The 23,705-nt window shown below is 37.7% G+C and overlaps 1 protein-coding gene across 4 annotated transcripts in view; it reads right to left on the bottom strand.

Annotated features, from left to right (window-relative positions):
- RECK (reversion inducing cysteine rich protein with kazal motifs) overlaps positions 1-23,705 on the bottom strand; it is a 76,507-nt gene that overhangs the window by 39,457 nt on the left and 13,345 nt on the right. For 3 of the 4 annotated variants that reach the window (XR_005020375.1, XM_036856207.1, XM_036856209.1), the window contains exons 3-8: positions 22,321-22,395; positions 21,369-21,405; positions 18,726-18,811; positions 17,110-17,157; positions 3,279-3,312; positions 506-703 (exon numbers count right to left, since the gene is read on the bottom strand). Coding sequence is in view for 3 of the 4 variants with exons in the window: in XM_036856207.1 (XP_036712102.1) it covers positions 506-703; positions 3,279-3,312; positions 17,110-17,157; positions 18,726-18,811; positions 21,369-21,405; positions 22,321-22,395 (478 nt within the window). In the remaining variant the exon portion in view is untranslated. Of the gene's footprint in view, positions 1-505; positions 704-3,278; positions 3,313-15,820; positions 15,923-17,109; positions 17,158-18,725; positions 18,812-21,368; positions 21,406-22,320; positions 22,396-23,705 lie in introns of those variants that run through there. The other variant, XM_036856208.1, reaches the window with a different exon arrangement.

Genomic DNA, 23,705 nt, shown 5'->3' with positions numbered 1-23,705 from the left:
TATAATGTTGTTATTATAGAGATACATAATTTATTTAATCAACTTTAATCAATATCCTATTGGTGGATGTTTAGGTCATTTTTAATTTTTCTCTATACTAGCAATGTTGTAGTAAACATCCTTTATATGTGTAGATGTATTTTTGAAAATTTGTGAGTTTTTGTGAAGGATAATTTCTGAGAAATGGAATTGCTAGATTAAAAGGTATGATTTTTGAAATTCTCATGGTCATAACCCAATTTTCCCTCTTAAAATATCCATACCAGTGAATTTTCCCACTTCAGAATAGAGAGTGCCTGTTTCTTAATACCCTTGACAGCACTGTCTTTCTCGGCATCTTTTAGCTGTGATGATAATGTCCAGTCTGCCAAATCTAAAGACCAAAGGAAGCCTGGTATTTCCCAAATGACCCAGACTGTAGATATCTTCAAGAATTTACTTCTTTTTTTTTTACAAATTATTTTACCAAAGATTGAAATGAGAGGAATATGTGGCTTTTACTTACTATCTGTTGGGTTCCTCATTGGATAAGATTGGGTATAATTGTTTACACAGTGTATTAATTGTGGACTAATAGAGGCACAATAATTTTCCACTGCTTTGATCTGAGAAGGACCAGGAGAAGAGTCTGTTCGAAAAATGGCTTGACAGTATTCTCGGCAGTTTGTGTGATGGCCTGCATAACTGCAACAAACTGAGCCCACTAGGGGAAAAAAAAAGGAGATTACATTGAAATGAAATCAGCTATTTGCTAACATTAAATCATCATAATAATGATGGAACAATATGTGTCTTTTTGAATTTCAGAAATAAAACCATGCCATAGAAGACACATAGTTAAAGTCAGCACTACTATAAGCATGGCCATGGGGACATTCAGGTGCTCACTGGTCTGAGAAAGTCATTATTTGTCAACTTATAGTCTATAGTGCAGTGGTTCTCAGCAGGAGCAGTACCAGCCCCTGGTAGAATTTGGATGCATGTGGAAGTGTTTCTGGTTTTCATGATGACTTAAGGATGACTGCTGGCATTTAGCACATGGGGGTCAGGGCTGTTAAATGCTGCGCAACGTACAGGAAAGTCTCATACAATCGAAACTGTTTCCCAAAATGCTAATAGCACCCATGTTGAGAACCACTGGAACAGCTTCTTTCCACGTTAGATCTGTGGAGATTCATATACAAAGCAAACCAAAGCAAAACAAATCAAACATATCAAAATAAAACAAAACCCCAAATACCTCACATTTATAAAATAGGACCAGTAAAAACTAAGAGATATCAGGACCACTTCATAAATTTGCAAATTATATAACTGTCTATCTTGAAACAAAATCTCAAAAGTTCTATACTGTTTGAAAATCTCCAAGACTATGCCTAAATTGAAAGTCCTCACCTCATAACTGATATGACTGACTTGCTTCAACACTGAAAAATAAAACCCACATTTGGAATAAATGATTCTGTATGTACGTGTTTTTAAAAATCAAGGTGGACTATTTAAGGTATCTGGGAAGAGCAGGATGAGTGGCTGGGGGTGCAGATGTGGGATTTATAATGAAGAGCAAGAGGTCCTCATAGGAGAGGCTAAGGGGTCTGTGGGAGGCTGAAGGGAGCCAAAAGGGTAGAGGTATGGCCGGAAAAGGTTAAGAAAATGGCAGGTAGGAAACCTCTGATAATAAGTAGGGATGGTTATAGAGGAACCAGAATCAGGTTACTGGTGGATTCCACAGACCAAGGAATGAGCAGGGAACTCAGGCGACTTCTAGAAATAATGATAATGATAAAATCATACACAAATGAACTAAAGTAGGACTAAACTGATAGCAAGACAAGCCTCTTTCCTGGACAAGGAAACTGTTTCATACCTATTGTGCCAGCTAAGTTTTTTTTTTTTAGGGGTTGGAGAAGCTGCATTAATGTATTTATTATTTATTTATTTATGTCTGTGTTGGTCTTCGTTTCTGTGCAAGGGCTTTCTCTAGTTGCAGCAAGTGGGGGCCACTCTTCATCGCAGTGCGCGGGCCTCTCATTATCGCGGCCTCTCTTGTTGAGGAGCACAGGCTCCAGATGCGCAGGCTCAGCAATTGTGGCTCACGGGCCCAGTTGCTCTGCGGTATGTGGGATCTTCCCAGACCAGGGCTCGAACCCGTGTCCCCTGCATTGGCAGGCAGATTCTCAGCCACTGCGCCACCAGGGAAGCCCAGCCAGCTAAGTTTTTGATTTGAAATTACTAACAAACTTACATTGTTCATTGCTGAATTGTTCATTTTAATCACAAAGAACAATCATTAATGGCTACATTTATCATTGTCAACCTCAATGAAGCTAAAACTGGGGGCAGGGGTGAGGGATGCTGAGGACAGAGGAGACAAGTGAGAATAGGACAAAGATGCCTGTCTTCTGATGCCCCAATTAGGCTGGCTTCCTCACAGTATGGGAGGATATAGGATTATGTGCTAAAGACTATCTGGAAAATCTTGAACTAAACCCCAGTTAGAAAGAGTAGAAGATAAAGTACAGACAGCTAATGTTTCTTATACTTTAATACACCCCACTGCCAAGCTCACCTAACAACTCTTTACTCCTCACACCTGTTTCCCCATCTCCAACTGCTCTCGCTGTTCCCTTCAGCTGGAATGCCCTTCCTCCAATCTCTACTGCTCACATCATGTCCATCCTTCAAGGCCCAGTTCAGCTACCAACTCCATGAAGTCACCTCTAAGCGCCCCTGCAAGATGTGATCCCTCCTTCCTCTGAACTCCCTCGGCACCTTATCAGTAACTCTATCCCATACCCACCGTGTCCCAGAGTTCTTTGTGTACAGGTTGTGTCCCCCACAGGTGTGCATCTGCCCTGCACAGAGCAAGCACTCAGTGAATATCTGCTGAATGAACTGAGAGGCAGCCTTCAGCAAGTGCTGCAATTATATTGCGTTGTATTACGTGGGAGTGTTCAACTTCTGTTTATATCACATGGGAGTGCTCAACTTCCTGTTTATCCAAGTGGGGCATGATCTTCCTCTAAAACACCCAGCACTGATATCTGCTTTGTAAATCTGTAATTAGGACATGGGAATTGTTCGAATTCATGAATGGCCCAAACCCTCCAGAGGAAAGAGCCTATCAGAATCGTGCTGTGCACATTCCTTCAGACAGTTTAGTAACAGCCTAAGTTATAATGTCAGAGTTTTGGCAATATTTATAACAGCTAAATCATATTCTGTAAACTGTGTTTTGCTCTTTGGATTGCTTGTATAACCATCAACAATATACTTACTTTCATTTCTGCTAATGCAACTGAAAAGAGCATTCTGTAAATTAAAGGAAAACAAACAGAAATTAACAACCACATAGAATTTCTAATTTTATTCCACTTTTATAGTTATACAGAAATCAGGATATCAAACTATTTAATCCTTCTCTAAATCCAAGATTAAAAACAAAGAAACTATGGTATAGCATTCTGGTGAAAAGAGAAACCATCTTCTAATACATTTTGGGGATCAAGATTATCACCCAAGCCATAAGCTGACCACATTATAGCAAACCAAGTTTATGTAAAGCTGTACCAATGTGCATATGTGGGGAAAGTACAATGTAGTAATCTCAATTATTTCTTGTAGAACATAAAAAAGCTTTCAGAAAATAATATAATAAAGGTTATTTAGGGAAATACATGTTTCATATAACCACTGCATTTTAGAGTTGAAAGGACCTTAGAGATCACCTCTAATTGTTCTCAAACCTGGCCATGCACTAGAACACCTGGGCTTCCTAGGCCTTACCCTAGACTACAGAATTGGAATTTGGGAATGAAGCACAGAAATCTAAATTTTAAACAAGGCCTCAAAGATGATTCTTATGTAGCCATCCTGGGGCCAGAGTTGGGGAATCTCTCTACCATATTACAGATAAAGAAACCATTTCCTTAGCAGGGGAGAGACTGCCCCAGGTCACAGAGCAAGTTAAAAGTAGAATCTGAGACTAGAATTAATGTTTTTAGATCTCTTAGATCACTGTTCGGAAAATATCACACTGTGTTAAAGTCATTGTAAGGAAAATAAACAAAATAAGACAAACAAAAAATTCCTTGTACAAAGCTATTTGGATAATCAGGGCTTGTAGACTATGATTAATATCACACTTGGAAGAGAATAAATTCTTAAAAGAATATGGGCATAAATAGGCCTTTCTCACCTTCTGAGATGGCCCACACTCTGTCTGTGAAGTGTGTTTCTCTCTAAATAAATCCATTTCTTATCTAAAAAAAAAAAAAAAAAAAAAAAAAAAAAAAAAAAAAAAAAAAAAAAAGAATATGGGCATAAATAAAAGGTAGATGGAAAACAAGTACACCCTTATTAATGAATAGAGATGATTTTGGCTTTTATTTGCAACTAACTTCCAAGCTGGCTACACGATCTAGACTTATTAAAGGATCAGCTTTACTGACATTTAAAACCTAGCTTCAAGGATCCATCTATGTAGTTGTGTGAAGCTGTACTGCATTTTCTCTACTAAATAATATTCTACTGTAGGAATAAACCACACTTGATTTATCCAAAGCAAAACAAAATACCCAGGACCCATAGAAAAGGGCTAATGAATTCACCCAGTATGAATTCTTTCTGTTAGAGATCTCATTAAATATAAAATAGTGAAGAGTAAATATTCTTGGTATTCTTTAAGAGTGGTCTTTTTCATATTTCTCTTCATCCATGTTTCTTTGTTTTAGTTTGACTTTTCAGCTACCCATTATAGGTAGCCCTCTATTTTGGTTCAATGGTTTCAGGAACACTTTCAATAAAATGATCTAAATCAACATTAAAAAGTCATCTGCTACCAGGACTTCCTTGGTGGTCCAATGGTTAAGACTCCAAGCTCCCAATGCAGGGGGTCCAGGTTCGATCACTGGTCAGGGAACTAGATCCCGCATGACGCAACTAAAAGAGCCCTCATGCTGCAAGCAACTAAAGATCCCACACGTGGCAACTAAGACCTGGTGCAGCCAAAAAAAAGAAAAAAAAAAAAAAGTCATCTGCTACCAATTTTCCAGCCCCTCTTAACTGGGTGAATAAAATTCTCATTGCCCTTCTCTTTTTTTTGTTTGCTTTGCTTTTTTTGGCTGAGCTGAGAGGCTTGTGGGATCCTAGTTCCCTGGTGGAACCCGGGCCCTCAGCAGTGAAAGCACGGAGTCTTAACCACTGGACCGCCAGGGAATTCCCTGCCATTCTCTTTCTAATATGCTGGTTGTTCCTCTTGTTCCTCTTGGTTCCTCTTGGTTTTGGCTTTTTTGGCCTTGTTCCTAAAGAAGTATGTTTATTATCTTGGTGGCCGTCCTGGGTTACATGCCCTGATTTCCATTTTTGTTATTCTTTCAGTTACTCTTAAAGTTTCTAGAGCTGTGGTTTTCAAGTGGAGGTAATCTTGCTTCCCAGGGGGCATCTGGCAATGTCTGGAGACATTCTTGGTTGTCATAACACGGGGGGGTTGGGGTGTTCTACTGAACTGACATCTAGTAGGTAGAGGAGTCTAGAGATGCTGTTAAACATCCTACAAGGCATAAGACAGCTCCCCTACAACAAAGGATTATCCGGCCCCAAATGTCAATAGTGTCAAGGTTGAGAAATCCTGCTCTAGAAACTTACAAATTTGTTCAAGCTTGATTTTTTTTTTAAATTTGATCTTAAAAATAAAAAGAAATATCACTCTGGGTCAGCCTTGTGGATCACTTAGCTTCAGAGAGAGGTACTAAAGGACACAAAATCTGAAAAATGTCGGAGATCAGCTAATCCAACTCATTTGACAGAAGAAGCCAGAGTCTGAGGCCTAGAAAGGAGAACTACTTATGGACCCTAGCTTTCACCCACAAATGGTTTGGCAAACTATGGCACCCAGGCCAAATCTTGTCTGCTGCCTGTTTTTGTAAGTAAAGTTTTATTGGAACACAGTCACACCCATTCATTTACATATTGTATACAGTTATCTCACACTATAATGGTAGAGTTGAGTGGACAGTAAGCCTAAACTGGCCGGTAAGCCTAAAATATTTGCTTCCTGACCCTTCACAGAAAAAGTTTGCTAACCGCTGATATAGAAGGGCTCAGCTGTCTCTCTTTATGTCACATCCAGAGTTCAGAGATGTTCCCTAAGCATTTCTCGTTTCCCTTAATGTTCACTGATAGACCTTTCATGCATAGAGTTACTCTAACTTGTTGAACTAAAAACTTTTATATTTCCACATGGCAGCACCTCTAGTGTTAATACCATTTTTACATCTCTTTCTTTATCTTTACCAGTTTTAAGGTTTCAAAGTATGGTCCTTATAGAGAACAGACTGGCGGTTGCCAAAGGGGAGGTGGGTGGGAGAGGGTTGGATTGGGAGTTTGGGGTTGCATGGTATATATACCATGAAAACTGGTATATACAGAATTGATAAACAACAAGGTTCTACTGTATAGCACAGGGAACTATATTCAATATCCTGTGATAAACCATAATGGAAAAGAATATGAAAAAGAATGTCTATATATGTATAGCTGAGTCACTTTGCTGTACAGCAGTAACACAACATTGTAATTCAACTATACTTCAGTAAAAAATGAAATGAAATTAAATTTAAAAAAGAATGATCCTTCACTCAAGTATACTGGTATTTGATGAATTCATTAATTCTCTGTTGCTTACTTTACACGCATCATGATTTTATCATATCCCCCTCTTTGATAAAAGATTCTTAACCTTAGGTAACTCTACCTAAGGTATAAACTATAGGTAACTCTACCTTTTCACTGCTAAAACTACTGCTGACTAGTTTGACAGGGCTTAAGACACACATGAGTTACAGCCCTGGCCGACAGTCTCTTCATTTCTTAAGATGGTCCATCAGGGTCTTAGCTAGTCAATTCTTAAGTCTTTCAAATGTCTAATCGCCATCTAGTGGCAAAAGTGGGCAGTAACTGAGGGTTTATACTCAGTTGGGTTTATACCGAGCCTCTTTTGACCTTCTGCCACCAATATTATACCCAATGTGACTCCATATAGCAGCTCCCTCACCCCACTCATCTTACTCTAGAAGAGATCAAAATTACAGTGTAACTGAGGTTAGGATCTACGAAAACCTCAGAGACCCAAAGAACAAGTCAGTATGTGAGCGTTGACAGCAAGAGATCTTCAAGTCCCAAAGCCGTCACTATACAGCTGGATAGAGAGATGTACACTGTAAGCAAAGGGCAAAGGTGGGGCTAGAACCCAGATTGCTCTGCCAGTGCTCTCGCATGACACTGTCCTGTGAGAAGACTTTGGATTATTATTCTGAATGCAGCCAATGCAAGGTTGAATTTATGTCCATAGAGTAACCTATTTTAAGTCTATTTTTTAAATCAACATCTTAAATTGTGAAAAAAAATCATTTTCTTGAAGTATTATTATTTCCCTTAAAAATTTTTGATCATGAAATCTTTCCTCAGGCAGCTGCTTTCATTAGCCAGTTCCCTGCCCTACCTAAAATGGTTTTTGAGAACTGCAATAAGCCCTCCCACCTGTGGGCACACCTAGCAGAAAAACTCAGATACAGAGTGAAATCAAAGTCAAGGGAACCCTATGTGATCCTTTATGCCACACTGACCTTCCTTCTGGGGAGAAGAGCCATTGGGGTCCATCTGCGAGGTAGACTGCGGCTCTAACCTCTTGCTCAGAAGTTGGCTCTGCAGATTTATTTTCTGACCTGGCCACTCACTTTTCCACTTGTGACCCCTTCTAGCATTTCTCCGTTTGTCCACTTGTCTCAATACTTTCTCTGTCCACTGCCCTTCTACTACTACTGGTCCCTCCAGCTTCCCTTTCTCACCAATGATGAGGATGATGAAAATGAAACAAACATTTCACATGAATCTTATTAAAAACAAACAAAACCAGGTTTGAATCTTGGATATTTTAGTCACTTCTGGACAAAGACCCAAAAGAGTACATTCTATGAACTGTTATTAATGTTTCCTATTCCCAAGGCTACTAGTTAAAAGTAAAGGGGCTGCTTTGTTCCTAAGGTCTCAATAAATAAAATCTGTTTGCTTTTCACAGATGGACTGAGAGTTCTCCCAGTTTGAAGTTTTGCATGAAGAATCTAGCTTATTAAATGCTAAGTTGGAGAGATTAAATAATTGACCTTTATTTTTTCTTTTTTTGGCCACGCCATGCAGCTTGCAGGATCTTAGTTCCCCGACCAGGGATTGAACCCAGGTCATGGCAGTGAAAGCACCGAGTCCTAACCACTGGACCACCAGGGAATTCCCCAATAACTGACCTTTAAAAACATGTTTTTTTAAACCTCCACAAGATATTTTCTCCTTGTTGTGGACACCATGGCTTTTTAGTAAAAAAAATCTAAGTGACTAGAATATGTAAAGGAGTTTAATAGGACATGGATATCACTAAACAAATGACTCTTCAGCCTCCCAAATAATAAACGTCATTTCAATAGTGGGATAAAAATGAAACCCAAAACTGAGATAAGATTAATAGGTCCAGACTGCTCAGAGAAGTTTGCTCATTATCACCCAGAGCATCCAACCAGCTGGAAGCAAATTCACTGGCAAGTAACACCTGCAGAGTAACATAAGGTCTAGAAGACAGCTTACACAGAGTATGTATTTGTGGCAGATTGACTGCAGCAATGGCCCCAATTTTTTACATTTCCCTGTATCTATTTCTCTCACACTAACTCTGGACTTAGTCATGTGATTTGCTTTAGTTAAGTGGACAGTAGCAAGCATGACGTAAGTAGAGACCTGCACATATACTTGCATGTTTCCACTTCTTTTCTTGGGCCCCTGCCACCACCATGGGAACCTGCCTGAGCTAGCCTGCTAGAAGGCTGGGAGAGACACATGGAGGAGAGCTGAGCTGACTTAGCCAAGGGCATCCTAAACCAGCCAGACCCTGGCTGACTTGCCAGCTGACTGCAGATGCACAAGTGAGCCCAGCCAGAAGCAGCTAGGCCTGCTAAATGCATGAGAAATACTAAATTATTATTAAATAATAATTCTAGGCTATGGAGTTTTGGGATGGTTTGCTACACAACACTGTGATTACAGATACGGTATTCAGTGCTTTCTCTGCTCATTCAAAGAATGCCTGATTCATAGACATTTACACAGGGTTTTCACATAAAACGGCTATTTACTCTGAAACAAAGAAACTTGTGTACTGTACAGAGTGGGAAAATTTTCTATTAAAAAATTCTATCTATAAAAATACTAACTGTAGCACCTATTTACAGGCAACAAATTTTTGTTCATCCTTTAAGTCTTACCTGCTCTGTGAAGACTTCCCCATTACCCTGGGAAGGGTTTTTTCCTCCAGGCTTCAACGTGTCTTGCACAGACTTCTAGCAACGTACTTGTCTCACTGTATTGTAATGGACTATTTGAATTTCTCTCTTCCCATGGACTAGGCTATGAACTTCTTACAGACAGTGGCTAAATCCTTCCATCTTTGTACTCTGAGAACAGTGCCTGATACATATTAAGTGTATCAACTCAATGAATGTTGAAGGAATGAATGAATGACATGCAAAGACAATTGAGACATGGACTCTGTCCTAGGAACTCAAGACTTTAGCATTAAAAAGTGACTTGAAAACAAAGAGTTACACTACATGGTGACCAATGCTATAATAAAGCATGTCAAGTGTTTATAAATAGCAACTAATTTTGTGTGTGTGAGGGTAGAGGGCTGAGCAGGAAAGGTTTTAAAGAGGAACCATCTAAGCCAGAATTTCAGTAGGGGTTGTGGCATGCTGGGGTGGGGTGGGGGTGAAGGGGAGTTCTGATTTGTAATATTTGCTGATATGTGTGGTATAAATACCCCCATCACACCTGCTTTTCAAGTTAAAAACTGGCTTGCCAAATTCCTGAATATTTAACAACCAGTTCTCCCTAGCTGGTAGGAGCTGGCTCCAGCCTACTAATGGATGGGGATGATAGGATGGATTCAGGGAACAGGAATTCCAGGAGGGCAACAGGTGGTACAACTACAACTAACAAATACAACACATGGTCAATCTGGGAAGTTATAAGCAGTAAGCTGCTGAAGCGTCAAGGAGGGAAGAGTCAGGGGCTAGATCGAGAAAAGCTTAAGTACACCAGGCTGAGGAACATGAACTGTATCTTACAGGTGAGGCACTGAAGAGTTTCAAGGAAGGGAGTGATATGACCATATTTGGTCTTTAAAGAGGTCACCCTAGGAGAAGTGGAGATAGTAAATAAGAGGAGAAATTAGAGACAGGAAAGCTAGTTGGGCAGCTATTGTAGTTGTCCCCCAAAGTGGTATAAAGGCCTGAGGTAGGCAGTAACTGAGGATCTGGAAAGGAGACCAATTTAAGACATATTTCAGAGGCAAATCTTTAGAGCTTGATAGCCAGTTTTTTTGTTTTATTTTTTGTTTTGTTTTGTTTTGTGGGAGGTGGTGAGAAAGAAGAAAGAGTAGACAATACCTCTTAGGCTTTTAGTTTATGTGTCTGGGAGGACTGTACTTAAACAACCAAGCAAGAAATGCAAGAAAAATGTAAGTTTTTGTTTGGAGATGTGTGTATGTGTGGTGTTGTGTAGCAGTAGGGTAGAGGGAAGGAGAGGTAGGGAAGGTTAACAGTCAGTTTGGCTGATTTGAAATGTCAGTTGAGCATCGAAAGAACACATATCCAGCAGTGATTCAGGAGAAAAAGAGGTTAGCAAAGAAGATTCTGGAGTTGTCATCATATTGGGGCAATTAAAGCTATGGGAGTAGATGAGATTGCCTAGGGAGAAAAACCTGGCCATTTGGATTAGACCAGGTCACAATCTAATCAGACTTGATCAGATTTCCCTTTTGGGATGATCTCATTCAGGTGACTTATAAGAAGAATGGACTGCAGAGGAAATACACTAGCTCAAGGAGACTAAATGGGAGCTATTCCCTTCCCCAGCACAAAATATGACAAAACAAAACAACATACAAATGGAACATAATCAAGGTTTTATACTATCTTAAGCCAGTACTGCAGGACCTAATAGGTTTCGCTCTTTTTGGAGCTCATCAGCTGCAGGTAACGGCTCAAATCTACTCTGATACAGCATACCTGTATAGCATTTTACCATTTACAAAGCCTCCCATTCACAGTCTTCTACTTACCATATTCTGACAATTCTCAGAGTTTCCTTGGTACTAACTAAAAGAAGCTTTACATTTAGGTGCTGAAGGCTCTGCTGAGGCAAAGTACCACATGATTCTTTTTGCTAAAATCCCCAAGCCAACTTCCAGAGCCTAGGCTGTCATCTGCCATGTAAGAAGGTCTACTCTATTCCTGGAACTACTGCGGCACAGATCCAATCATACCGAGGCACAGAAGGCCTCTAGCTGTCCAGAGAATCCTGCTGGTCCTACATCCCTGCCCTCCTAGGTCTAAATTTTTAGGGCTATTTTTTCATCCCTTTTCCTTTATGCTTCTGGTAGTAAATCTAGAATCAAGGTTAATTTGAGAGAAAAGGAACAAAATAAAATTAAAACATAGAAATCTTTAAAACAGAGCATTTTATTGCGACATTTCCTGAGGATACACTGGACAGCCCATATAGACATACATAAATATGCACCAAACACTGGCATCCACGGGTACCACAAAGTGTGTGGTAAGCTACCATTTGTGTACAGAAGGGTAGAAGAGGACTATATATACATATTTACTTTTATGTGCATAAAATATCTCTGGTGACCTTAGGAACTGGGTGGCTGTGGTATAAGAGGTAGGAAAGAGACTTTTTATTGTATACTGTTTTGAATTTTGAACATGTGAATATTCAAAAAATAAAATTTAACACATACCTGCACTCTTCTCTTATGCATTTAGCTGTGTGTTGATAGGATAGTGCTGACAGAACTGAGCCTGGCACTCACAAGGCTGACCATCTTGGTTTTTGTGGTTCTTAGAGCCTCTTTTTAATATCCTCAGAGTCTTAATTTTATCTCAGCATTCTCAGAGAACCAGAGCCCCAGGACAGAACATTATTTTAGTTTTCTTTAGCAACAGTTTAGTTTAAAACTTAAATGGCTTAAGCTTTAAAAAAAAAAAAAAAAAAAAAAGCAAATCCTCACAAAAATATCTCCTACTGACTTTCCTTCATAGTTTCTCAACTTCCTTAATGAAATAACATCAAATAACTGGACCTAAGAAAGCTAGGAAGAAAGGAGAGAATTGAAAATCACATTTCTGAAAACAATATAAAGAAAAGCGTAGAGAAGGATCTGTGAAAGAAGGAACAAAAGAGTAAAAGCACAAAAGTGTGATGACAAATTTGCAACACTGTATTTCAGTGGCTCATGCAGCAAATGGAAAGGTATATATATTTATGGCCATTATGTTAGAGAATGGCAGGTAAGGTGTGACATAAAGGTATGAAATGGGTTTATGAACCTGAAACTAAAATTTGTCTCATCATGTTACAGACACTGCCAGGTCTCTGGAAATACACCAGCCTCATATCATCTTGATGTCTATTCTGACATTCAAGAAAATCACTATCAACAACCAATTTTTGTTTTTAACCACTGTCTTGGTGGCTAGAAGAAAATGTTTTCAGCCAGCTGTAGACAAAGACTATGCAAAAAGTATTACACTAGATGTCTCACACCTCATGGAAAACATGATTAAGTTTTTACTTTAGTTCTAATCAGCCAATTTGCCCTAGTATGGCTAAACTAGTGTGGCTCTAGTTTATATCCAGCATTTGTTCTGATTGTTGGTGCCTGTCATTCCAGTTGTTTAATATTTTAAATATCATCCCTGGTCTAGTATCATACATCCATGAGCGCATGTGGCCTGATAAATACTTCTAGATGGGCCAAGACCAAGCCTGTGAAAACGCATGGCTAACCTAGAACCAAGCATGCCCGTGACACTTGAACACGTCTGTGATGGAGTTATCAAGCCACTGGTTGATTTTGATAGCTCTAACCAAATGTGTGTGATTCTGAAAGAAGTATTCTCAATTTCTGAAGGAAGTACTCTTTCATAGGTATGAGTCAGAATAAGAGAACTGCAAAGATGGGAGAACAGCCAAATCTCCTGTCCATTGCAGAAATCCCCTCCACAATGTATTTATCCAGTAAATCTTTGCTTTGAACACTTTCACTAATAAGAATTTCTCTTTTTCTTGGAATATCTCAATCTAATATTCTCATTGAATGTCAGATCAGTATATGGCTCCTCCTCTTTCCGTTCCCTAAAAACGATTTTCAAAATCAGCTTTCTATTTTTTTCTATAATTTTTCTTTCACAGAGCTTTCTTTCACGCTCAACGTTCAAGGGTTACTTCATGGTTGACTTTGGGCATGATCTCTCCTCATCTTTAGTCTGGTATTCCTAACTACCTCTGAGATACGGGTTTTTACACTTAAAAAGACCTAACAATATACTTCAATTTCTTTAAAATCCCTTCCCAATGTATATGCTATCTTTGCTGTGTATTTTCTTTCTTTTTTTAAACTCAATAATAAATTATTACTGTTTTATACAACCTGTGTGTGTTTTAACTTAGTCACTTTGTATTTTTATTGTTCTCATTTTCCTTTGCATCTCAAATAATTATAGATATTTTAGAACTTCCTTTAAAGAAGGATTTCTAGCAAGGGTCCAGTACTGGCAATTCTCTGTTTTTGTCGTCTGGAAATACCTTAATTTTGCCTTCTTTCTTGAAAAATATTTCTGCTGGATATGATAGTTGTTTTCTCTCAGAATAGTTTAGGTATCATTCCACTGTTCCTGGCTTCCTCTGTTGCTACTGAAAAATCAGCTGTTGACCTCCTTTGAAGACAATGTCTTTTTTCCTGACTGCTTTTAAGACCTGTGGCTATGAGGTATATCTGTAACATATGGCTTTAAAAAAAAAATTCTGCTGGGGATTTCTTGGGCTTCTTTAAACACTGCCTCTGTCCCATATTCTTTCTTCTTCTTTGAGTATTCCAATTAGAATACTTCCTCTATCCTCCATGTCCCTTAAACTCTCTTTCAGCCTATCCTGCGCTGCTTTTCCATATAACTTCTTTAGTCCTATCTCCCAATTCACTAATTGTTTTTTATATTTCCCTGAACATCATCTCCTATATTCAATCCTTTATAACAAATCCTGAATGATGGACTCTACCTTCAAATCTCTGATTTATTCCCAAATACTCAATTCTATTGCTATCATCCTAGTTGTGGGCCTTATTTGTTTTTAGCTAAGTTAGAGGAATTTGGGGGATCTAAAACTTAGCCTGCACATACCTAAGACTTGAAGCTTTCTAAAATATTGGACTTTCATTTGTTATGTTGGTCTCCTATCACAGAATCTTTATCATCTCCCTCTACTTAATAATGGGCTGAGCCCCAAAATATCATTTTTCCAGGATCTGGTCCCACTTTGCCTATCCAAGCAGATTCTCAGCCCAAAATAGGCCTATCTTCGTTTTTACCCCCCACCTCAGTCATGTGCATTTTTGCTAACATGCTGTTGATCCAGTCTTCTAACCCAAATTATACCAATCCTTTCAGGCCTCTCTTTTGCAAAGTTTTCCCTGTTAACTCCCAACATGCTCAGTCTGCTTTCCAATTTCCTTGAGTTCTTGCACGTTCAGTACATATTTTAACTATCTTGACTCAGGTATAATTAATTCTTTAGTATTTGAAGTTGAGCTATATGTAGCTTAACCATAATTCTAACCTAGGTCTGACTCCAAAGTTTGTTTTCTTTCTTTTTTTAAGATAATTTTATTTTATTTATTTATTTTTGGCCACGCTGTGCAGCTATGAGGGATCTTAGCTCCCCGACCAGGAAACGAACCCATGCCCCCTGCAGTGGAAGCACGGAGTCCTAACCACTGGACCGCCAGGGAATTCCCGAAAGTTTGTTTTCTTTCTAATATAATAAAACTGCCTCTCACTATTCAATAAATATTTGTTGATTTGCATAAAAAAGAAACCAGATACTATAAAATCAGACATAAAAATGCTTTACATTTTACTAGTTTATCTTAGCTTGGTTGGAACAAAACAATCTTAGATGGCATAAAAATTTTAAACTTTATTCATGTAAGTAAATTTCTCAGGAAATCTCCTCAAAGGGGATTCTGCAGCAGCTTATCAGTAAAGATAAACATTAGCTCCTTCAAATATAACCGCTCATTCTCTGAATCTCTAGTCAAACTACACAACACCATCCTTCAGGGTAAATGTTAACCCCTAAAGTTGTAAGCCTAAAGGAATAGCTTACACATCTGGAAGTTCACTTCCAGGGACCACTCCAGGGTTAAGGAAAAGGTACCAAAAGCCTAGTTTTATAAATTATTCTAATGTTAATAAGCAATTAATCCAGTTAAAATAGGTTGATCTACACCAATGTTACCCAATTCACTTTATAACAAATAGCCATTGTGTCTAGACAAGACTTTACCAATTCAGTGAGAGTGACTGTTATTTGGGGCTTATAATGCAGAAACTTCTTTCTGTGTTAAAGTGCTCTTGCCTCTCTTTTTATTTCTAAATAACATATAAAAAATCAAATTGAATCTTGAATTATCTTGAATAATTTGTACAGTCAGTTTTATATATATATAAAACACACACATATATATAAAACACATGTATACTTTACATATATATATTTTACGTTTATATATATGCGAAAGAACCTTCTTGGCATGTATATTTTTGCAAGATAGCTGCTTAATTCTAGGCCAAATAGGGGAGGATAGACTGGAAAAGGTAAACTACTCTTAGTATTTCTCTCATAGGACAGTGTTTATCTCTCTTACCTTTCCTGTCCCGTCCTTCATCAACACATACTGGCAGACTTCCTAGGGCAATGCAGAAATCCAGACAAGAGAAGGAAGCACACTAAAATAATGGAGGACAGGCTACAGGAGATGGACAGTGTCAGACATCATGTGGGAGAAAAGAAGGAATTATCACAGTTAGCCACTCTGTTCAAGAGAAACTAAAACTAGTTATTTCAAAGGTAGAGAGAGAAGAAAAAAAAGAAAGATCTTTTACTTCTTTGTAGAAAGGCTCTTTTCAATAAGAACAGAGAAGAGTTGCAGTTAATTTGGAAATTTGTCTTCAGAGAAACAGATATAACTTAGCAATAGTACAAAGGAACAAAAGATAAATAAGATTTTTCCAATTCCAAAATATTAATCAAGAGATATAATTACAGGCTTTGAGAAAAGAAAAAAAAAAATCAGAACTATAATCTAGAAGCAGTTAAGAGAGTTGGTCTATCTTTCTTCTCCAAGAGAATACAGACTATTAAAAGCAATAGGAATCCCAATGTTTATACATACAAATGATGAATGAGGCATATGTGCTTAAGTATGCTTAATTACACGGTCTTACACTATAAAAAATAATAATATTATCATACTTAACAATGAAGTTCTAGGAACTGAACAAAGTAGTCCCAGTGAGGAGCTTTATCACATTAGGGACAATCTTTTGTACATATTTGCCTGGTGTGAAATACCTCCTCTACCTCTGTCCCTCCTCAACCTGTGTCCCCCCCACGCCCAATCTAGATACCACAGTGCTTGAAACACCACCATTGGAAGACAAGAGTCCTTCAGATTTAATACAGCCTTTGTAATTTGGTATGTACCTTCCCCCCGCAAATGTAAGATGCTAGGAAAGTCTGAAGCTACTCACACTAGCAATGTGATTTTGTTTCTTCCAATTAGAGGTAGTTGATAAAGGTGGATACCTGGATGGATCAAGGTATAGGAAAAGGGGCAAAAGAGGATATGGAACCTAAGGAAAACTATTTTACAACCTTGGATACAACCAGTTGCTTTATTATGAAAACATTATAGGTTAAATCCTCTGTATATGTGATTTAGGCATTTCTTTCAAATTAACATTTAATTTCAACAAGTTAATTAAAGTTATAACATTTCTAAAAAAGGTAAATCACATTTTTCTCAAGGCCATATTTTCTGTAAAGTAAAAGGCAATTTATTTAACAATGAATTCATTTTTAAAATTTGAGCGATTTTATCAATTCTGATAACATCTAATTAATCTATCCAAATTTGTTAAATAAAATGCATACCTCATATTCTTTTCTGCAAACTCTGGAAATATCATTTTTTGAAGATGCCTAAAAAATAACAAATTTCTGCATTAATTTATTTAATCCACATTAAACAAACATTAGCTCCAGATATGCTAGAATTTCACTCTAACTTTTATGGCTTTTATCTCACATAATGACACAGTCCTTTTGTTATTTCAGAAACTAGATAACTTTGAAGGAACTGTAAACAGAGGACTTTTTTTTAAGCTGAATTCCATTCTGTAGCAAATTTTCTTGTGAAGCTCTGAAGCTCTGCTGCAGTGAATTTTCTTGTGAAGTTTTGCTAGGGCATTTATAGTTTGCTTTTTCTTTAACCCTTCATGTTTTAAGTTCCCATATGAGCCAAGATCCATATATAACAGAGGAGACAGCTAAAGAGGGAAAGGCAATGCCAGGCAATTAATAAGTTATTTTTATGTAATTTTCTTAACAAGTTTATGTAGAAGATATTATTCCTTCTACAGATGAGGAAACTGACACACAGAAAAACAGAAGGTTATTTACTACATTTAAGTATACACTTTCTATAAAAAACAAGCCAAAACAAATCTGCTGAGGGGTGGCTGTTCTTCCACATGATGATAATCCTCATTTAGAGACGTAGTTCCAAAGCCATGGACTCCGGTTCCTTGTTCTATTTCCTCCTGTTCTATCACCTAAGCTCATGCAATTCTGAATAGACCAGCTGATGAGGACAGGGAAAGCAAGAAGCAGAATGGACTGGCAACTATTCTGTGGCCCACTAGATGTACTATAGCTCAAATCCTCTACAACTCAGTTTCATCTCAATGCCTGGAGGAGAATAGCAGATAGCTAGGCTATGTGCTGCCCAAAGAGTGTGGCTCAGTGGTCTGTATGAAAGCAAAGGCATCAGCATGTCTCATATACTCCTGTCTAGAGACCAGTCACTAGAAGGAGAAAATAAGAGAAGGCTTTCCAGTTTAGTTTTAGGGACACTTAAATTTCCCAGTTTTCCATACTCCCACCATTTGGAGTATGAGGAGCCAGGAGACCAGTTTTTCCACAGCACTCTGAGGAACCACTATGAAAATATACACAGTGAGGAAGAGTTCAGGGGTCTAACTTGAATTGGACCTGAGATATATCAAATCAAAGAGAAGTCATAATTCACTGTAGGAGTCACGCTCACCTTAGGAGCAGAGAAGGTATAAAAGAACATACTCAGAGTAAACCCATGATGAAAGACAGAGGGAAGATGAAAGCAAAATAAGCCAACTGTGTCAACTGCTCTCATCCAAGCATGCCTGAAATTTACAAGACCATTTGGAGTCATTCAGCATTGACTAAGCATGACCATAGGCAGAATACAAAAGGCCTTGATTCCTATAATATTCTTTCTTTGTGTGGCAGAGAGAAGTTAAGAAAGAATAAGAGAAGGCTGAGGGTCTTACATGCAGCAGCCAAAACTGAAAAAGCAGCATGTCTAAAAGGAAATGGTCCATGTAAGAAATGCTAAATTTGCAGCTTTTATGGGTCACCTCTCCAAAGATATGAGGTAGGCTAGGTCCAAGACACAGCCAAAACTGAAACTCTACTCCACGCTGCTTAAAAGCCTGATCGCCAAGTGTTACCTGCTTGCATGCCTGTCGACACTCCAAGGTAATAGCCAGTTCACAGCAGCCTAAGCCAACCCAGCCATCAGACTTCTTAAACACACCTTAAAAACAAAATGTTCAAATGTTTTGGTCATAAGCAGTGACAAACACAAATAGAGTGCCAAACTGGTTCATGGATACCACTACAAGTCAAAGCAGGTGTCCATAAGAAAGCTAGCTTAGATAGCAGGGTCTCAAAAGTATGAAGCCCCTCCTCCCACCCTTACTCTCAATGCTATCAGTCTTCTCAGGGTCCCTCACAGCATAATTACCAAGTCCTTTGTTTTTTTCCCTCTTCTCCCTGCCCACCCTAAACTCTCTTTAGCTCATTCTCACTCTTAGGTAAACAGAATCTCTAGAGGATATACAGGCTAAGGAAAGCAATGAGAGGCTTTCTTCACCTTTGGACTATGAACCAGAAGAGGAAAGGATTCCATTTAACTTAATAAGCCAACAAACAAAAATGGGCATGAGTATTATTGTATTCCAACATTCAAATTATTAAATACCTAGAATAGCATAAAACACACGATGCTGTTTAAAAACTGATACTTAGTAAACAGACAGGAACACCTCCTGTGAGCCATGACTGACTTTGATGGGTATACTTTATTGTGGGGCAAAATGACTATTTTGGTTCAATTTATGCATAGCTCTATTTCTCCAACCAAATTACAGTGATACCAAAAGGTGATAAAATTACACAGTGTTCTAATGCAATTTTCAGATCCCTTTTTGCAATCATAAATGTCAATGAATAACTCCTAGGATAAAATTAGGAGATATAAGTAATAATTATGAAAAAAGAAAAGATTCACTTGTAGGAATGCTGCAAATTCCTTCTTATCTCTTTTAAGAAATGCTTTATGCTGCTTCCATATAATACATAGATCTGCAAATCCACATGTACATTAGATTATTATTTCCATTTTTAAAAAATGTCAGGGATTCAAGGCAATATGTAACATAGTTCTCTACACGAAACTAAGACCTAATATAACAAATAGAAGTATTCTGCTAAAAAACAAACCAAACAAAAGCAAACAAAAGGCCCATGGACAGACAAAGCTCTCAAAATATAATCATAAACAATCCCAATTGTTAAAACTGGCTAAAAATCCTGCATATCATAAGCTTCTGTAACCCTACATGTTTTAATGGTATAAAGGGCAACAGACTCCCATCTAGTCCCATTGCCTAGTATAGTTTCCTCTCAATCTTTGCTGCTTGCTATTCAGAATCACTCATATTCTAGAAAGAATTTTGAATGGAATCAATGTAGGTCATAAACTCTGTGAACTTTTATACCATAAAGCATTTTACTGCTGTTTTCACATATCCAGTGTCTCTTAGAAAATATTAAATTATTCAACAAGCATTTACATTCACTGAACCCCTATTATGTACAAGGCACTCTATTAGGTATTTTGTGGGCTATGAGATAGATAAAATATATGATTTAACCCTTTACGGAGATTACAGTTTGGTAGGAACAATACACACATATATATAATTGCAGACACCAGGGAGAGGGATAACTGGGAGAACAAGCAAGGACGTGGGCAATTCTAGGAAGCAAATAGTACAATTTGTTTGAAATGAAAACTTCAAACAGTGTGAGAGCCTTTAGAATTCAGAGAAACATAAGATATACTCCCTTTTTTTCAAGGCACTGGCTTTAACCAGGACTGGAAAATGAGCTTTAATCCTAGGAGACCATGAATGCCAGGCTAGGGAGTTTGGCCTTTATTCTAATGGAAGTGGATATCCCCGGAGGGATTTTTTTTGAAGGGGGTGGGGAGGACACCTATGGTGTATTGAAACACCAGTTACAAGGTTATTGCAATAATCTACCCCAAAGGTGTAATCATAAAGGCTTGAACTAGAAATGGTGAGGATAGACGCAAGATTTTACAAGAAGAGAGTCAATGAGCTAAAAAGAAAAAGCAATCAGAGATAATGACTTGAGGGATTCCAGTCTAGAGTGTCATTCACAAGAGAAAGCAGTTATAAGGTGAGTTTGGTTTTGAATTGGCACTTCAGATGCCACCTGGATGCACAGATCCAGGTAAAGACGTCTAGAGGTCATGAACAATGACTTGGATTTGAAAGTTATCTTCCCAGAGCTGATTAGATAACAGTTCTGGGAAGGAACGTGGTTACCAGGGTGAATGTGGAGAGAGAAGGGAAGAGGACCACACACAGAAATAACTGTGGTAGTTATGGGGGGAACGGTGTGTGGGGGAGGTGGGGATAAGAGAGGGCAAAGTCACAAGGCCAAGGTAAAGTCACAAGAAGGGAGTGGTCAATCATATCAAGTGTCACAGGGAAGTCAAAGAGAATAAGTACTGAGAAAAAGCCATAAGATCTAGGAACCAAGAGATCCTGGTGATCTTTCAAAGACCAGTTTCAATAGAATGGTAGAAGTGGAGACAAGAGTACCATTAAGGATTGAGTGAATGAGAATTAATTATACATTTGAAAATTTGGGTGCCTACAGGAAGGAGAGGATAGAAATTCAAGGGTAAACATTAGGTTACAGGACTATGACACAGATTTTACAATCACAAAATAAGTTTTAAAAAATAAAGTGCTAAATGTTGCACTTCTATTGCTTACCTGGCAAAGATGAATTCATACAACTCCAAATTTCAACCTAAAATTGTAATCACCAAAAGACTTTTATGTAGATAACCAGTTCCTAAATATGAAAGTTTCTACAGAAATTATATATAGCTAATTTGATTATGTTTGTGTCTATACAATCAATGATCCAAAACTATATGAGTATCAACCAGCTATTCAGGGAAGAAAAAATAGAACTGAGGTGTAAAAATACTGCTTGCTGTTTTCCCATCTTCCCATCTGAGAGTACTAAGGACAAATATGGTTACTCAGGATGCTTACTGGGATAACTGTTTCCAAGCACAGAGATAAAAGTGCCTGTTGAGTGACTAAAGGAAAATATGTCAGTCAGAACTGTTTGATCATCAACCTTCCCCCAATTTAACCCAAGCTACCTTATCTAAGGAGGCTCCCTCATGCCAGCTCAGACTTTCTTAGCCTGGCTCATGAGTATCCCAAACGCTGAGGATGGCCCACGCATTAGAGGCATTTTAAGTTACATGATTCAGACAGGAATGCAATGTATCTATAATATACCAGAAAATGGGAAGACAGAAGTAATGAGAAATCACACATTTTCCCTTACCCCAAATCCAACTTTTTAAAAATCAAAATATATGTAAGACTTAGTTATTATGGTTTTCATAAAATTGTCAAAATATGATAATAAGTAAAATTCCCAATTCCAGATAAACTATTATAATGAAATTTAAAGACTGGAATATATCATATACCTACAACATAGGTATAAAATAAACAATGAAAGATGAAAAACAATATTCTATCTAGCAATTTGTGTGAAGATCTTTTTAAAGTACCTAGTTAAATCTAACATTTTATTTGACCACAAACCCCAATCACACTGAAAAATTTGCTAAATCTAAAGTAACTCATTAGAGTGCTTCATTAGACAAAAGCTTCCATAGTTAAGTTAAATAAGACCTACCATTGTTTCAGGGCAATAATCTGGGGCTCGCTGCAACAGATGTTTTAGTCGGGATTCACTTTTTGAGGAGAATATCTATTTGACAAAAAAAAAAAAAAAAGTTTTGTGGCATTTTTTTCAACAAGAAAATAGAAGAGGTAAACTTATTGTCCTCTAGATATATGAATTGTCTAGAATATTTTCCAATTTCCCTTTATAAACGGAAAACCTTTGGAAAGATCTAAATTAAGTTGAGGCAATATTTCTTGAAAGGTTGGTTAGCTTGGCAAATAATCAACAAAATCTAAATATGGCAAGTCTAATGCTCAAAAATGGAGAAAACCAGGCTGTTAACCTGTTAGGGTATAGGGGAGAAAAAAAAACAGAAAAGGAAGAAAAAACAATAAATTTATTCTAAACTGTCCTACAAACTGCTTTTAGTCAACTGACCACAATGAAAAATAGACTATGCCATACCCTTTATATTGGTGAAGAACAACTGTGTGAATAGCATTGTAGCAAAAACTTCTCCACAGAATTCCATAAAATAGAGACAAAGCCATCTTTTAAATAAAGCTGCTGAGGGGTTGACAAGTTCACTCAACAGGCTAGTTGGCTCACTTCCAAATACAACTTTAATTAATGCAATTACAATTTAATGTCTCTGTAAATTTAAATCATTACATATATTATTACCTGCAAATAGTCAAGATTGTAAAGTCTATGAATGCTAACGACAATGAAAAAGGATTTATCTCCAGTTAGTTTTAACAGCCATTTTTCTCCCAAACCACAAACTATAATTAATAAATGAAGAGAGCTAGAATATCACCATTTTGCAACTCCTAGTGAATTAATGCATTGAGGCAATTATTAACAATGACTGCTAACATTACAAAGAGACAACCAGACACAATACTATTTATGAGTAAGACTTGCCAAACAAAACAAAAACAAAACCTAACCTGAATCTGATCAAGCCTCTGGATCTACTCCATAAGGTAGCTGCCAGCCATGCGTGGCTATTTAAATTTAAACTTAAATCAGTGAAAATGAAATAAAATTTAAAATTCAGTTCCTCAGTCTCTTGAAGCATATTTCAAGTGTTTACTGTGCACACCGAGCTAGCAGTTTCCCTATTGGATCATACAGATATGAAATACTTTGATCACTGAAGAAAATTCTATTGGACAGCTCTGCTCTTAAATTTACCTACCAATTACAGAAATACAGAGGAAAGAGGAACACATTAAATGATACCATAGGGTTACAAACAGCATGATTCAGACTGTGGGAAACTCCACAGGATAAATGACCAGATTTATCCATTAAACAAACTGCAAGGAGAAACGCATATTAAAAGATATTTAAAAAACAACTGCAATGCTTATATCTCACTTGGGTCC

The sequence above is a fragment of the Balaenoptera musculus genome, chromosome 6 (genome assembly GCF_009873245.2).
Source record: "Balaenoptera musculus isolate JJ_BM4_2016_0621 chromosome 6, mBalMus1.pri.v3, whole genome shotgun sequence".
Classification (NCBI taxonomy): Eukaryota; Metazoa; Chordata; class Mammalia; order Artiodactyla; family Balaenopteridae; genus Balaenoptera; species Balaenoptera musculus.
The sequence above is the reverse complement of the archived record's forward strand: the minus strand, read 5'-3'. Positions and strand labels throughout refer to the sequence as shown.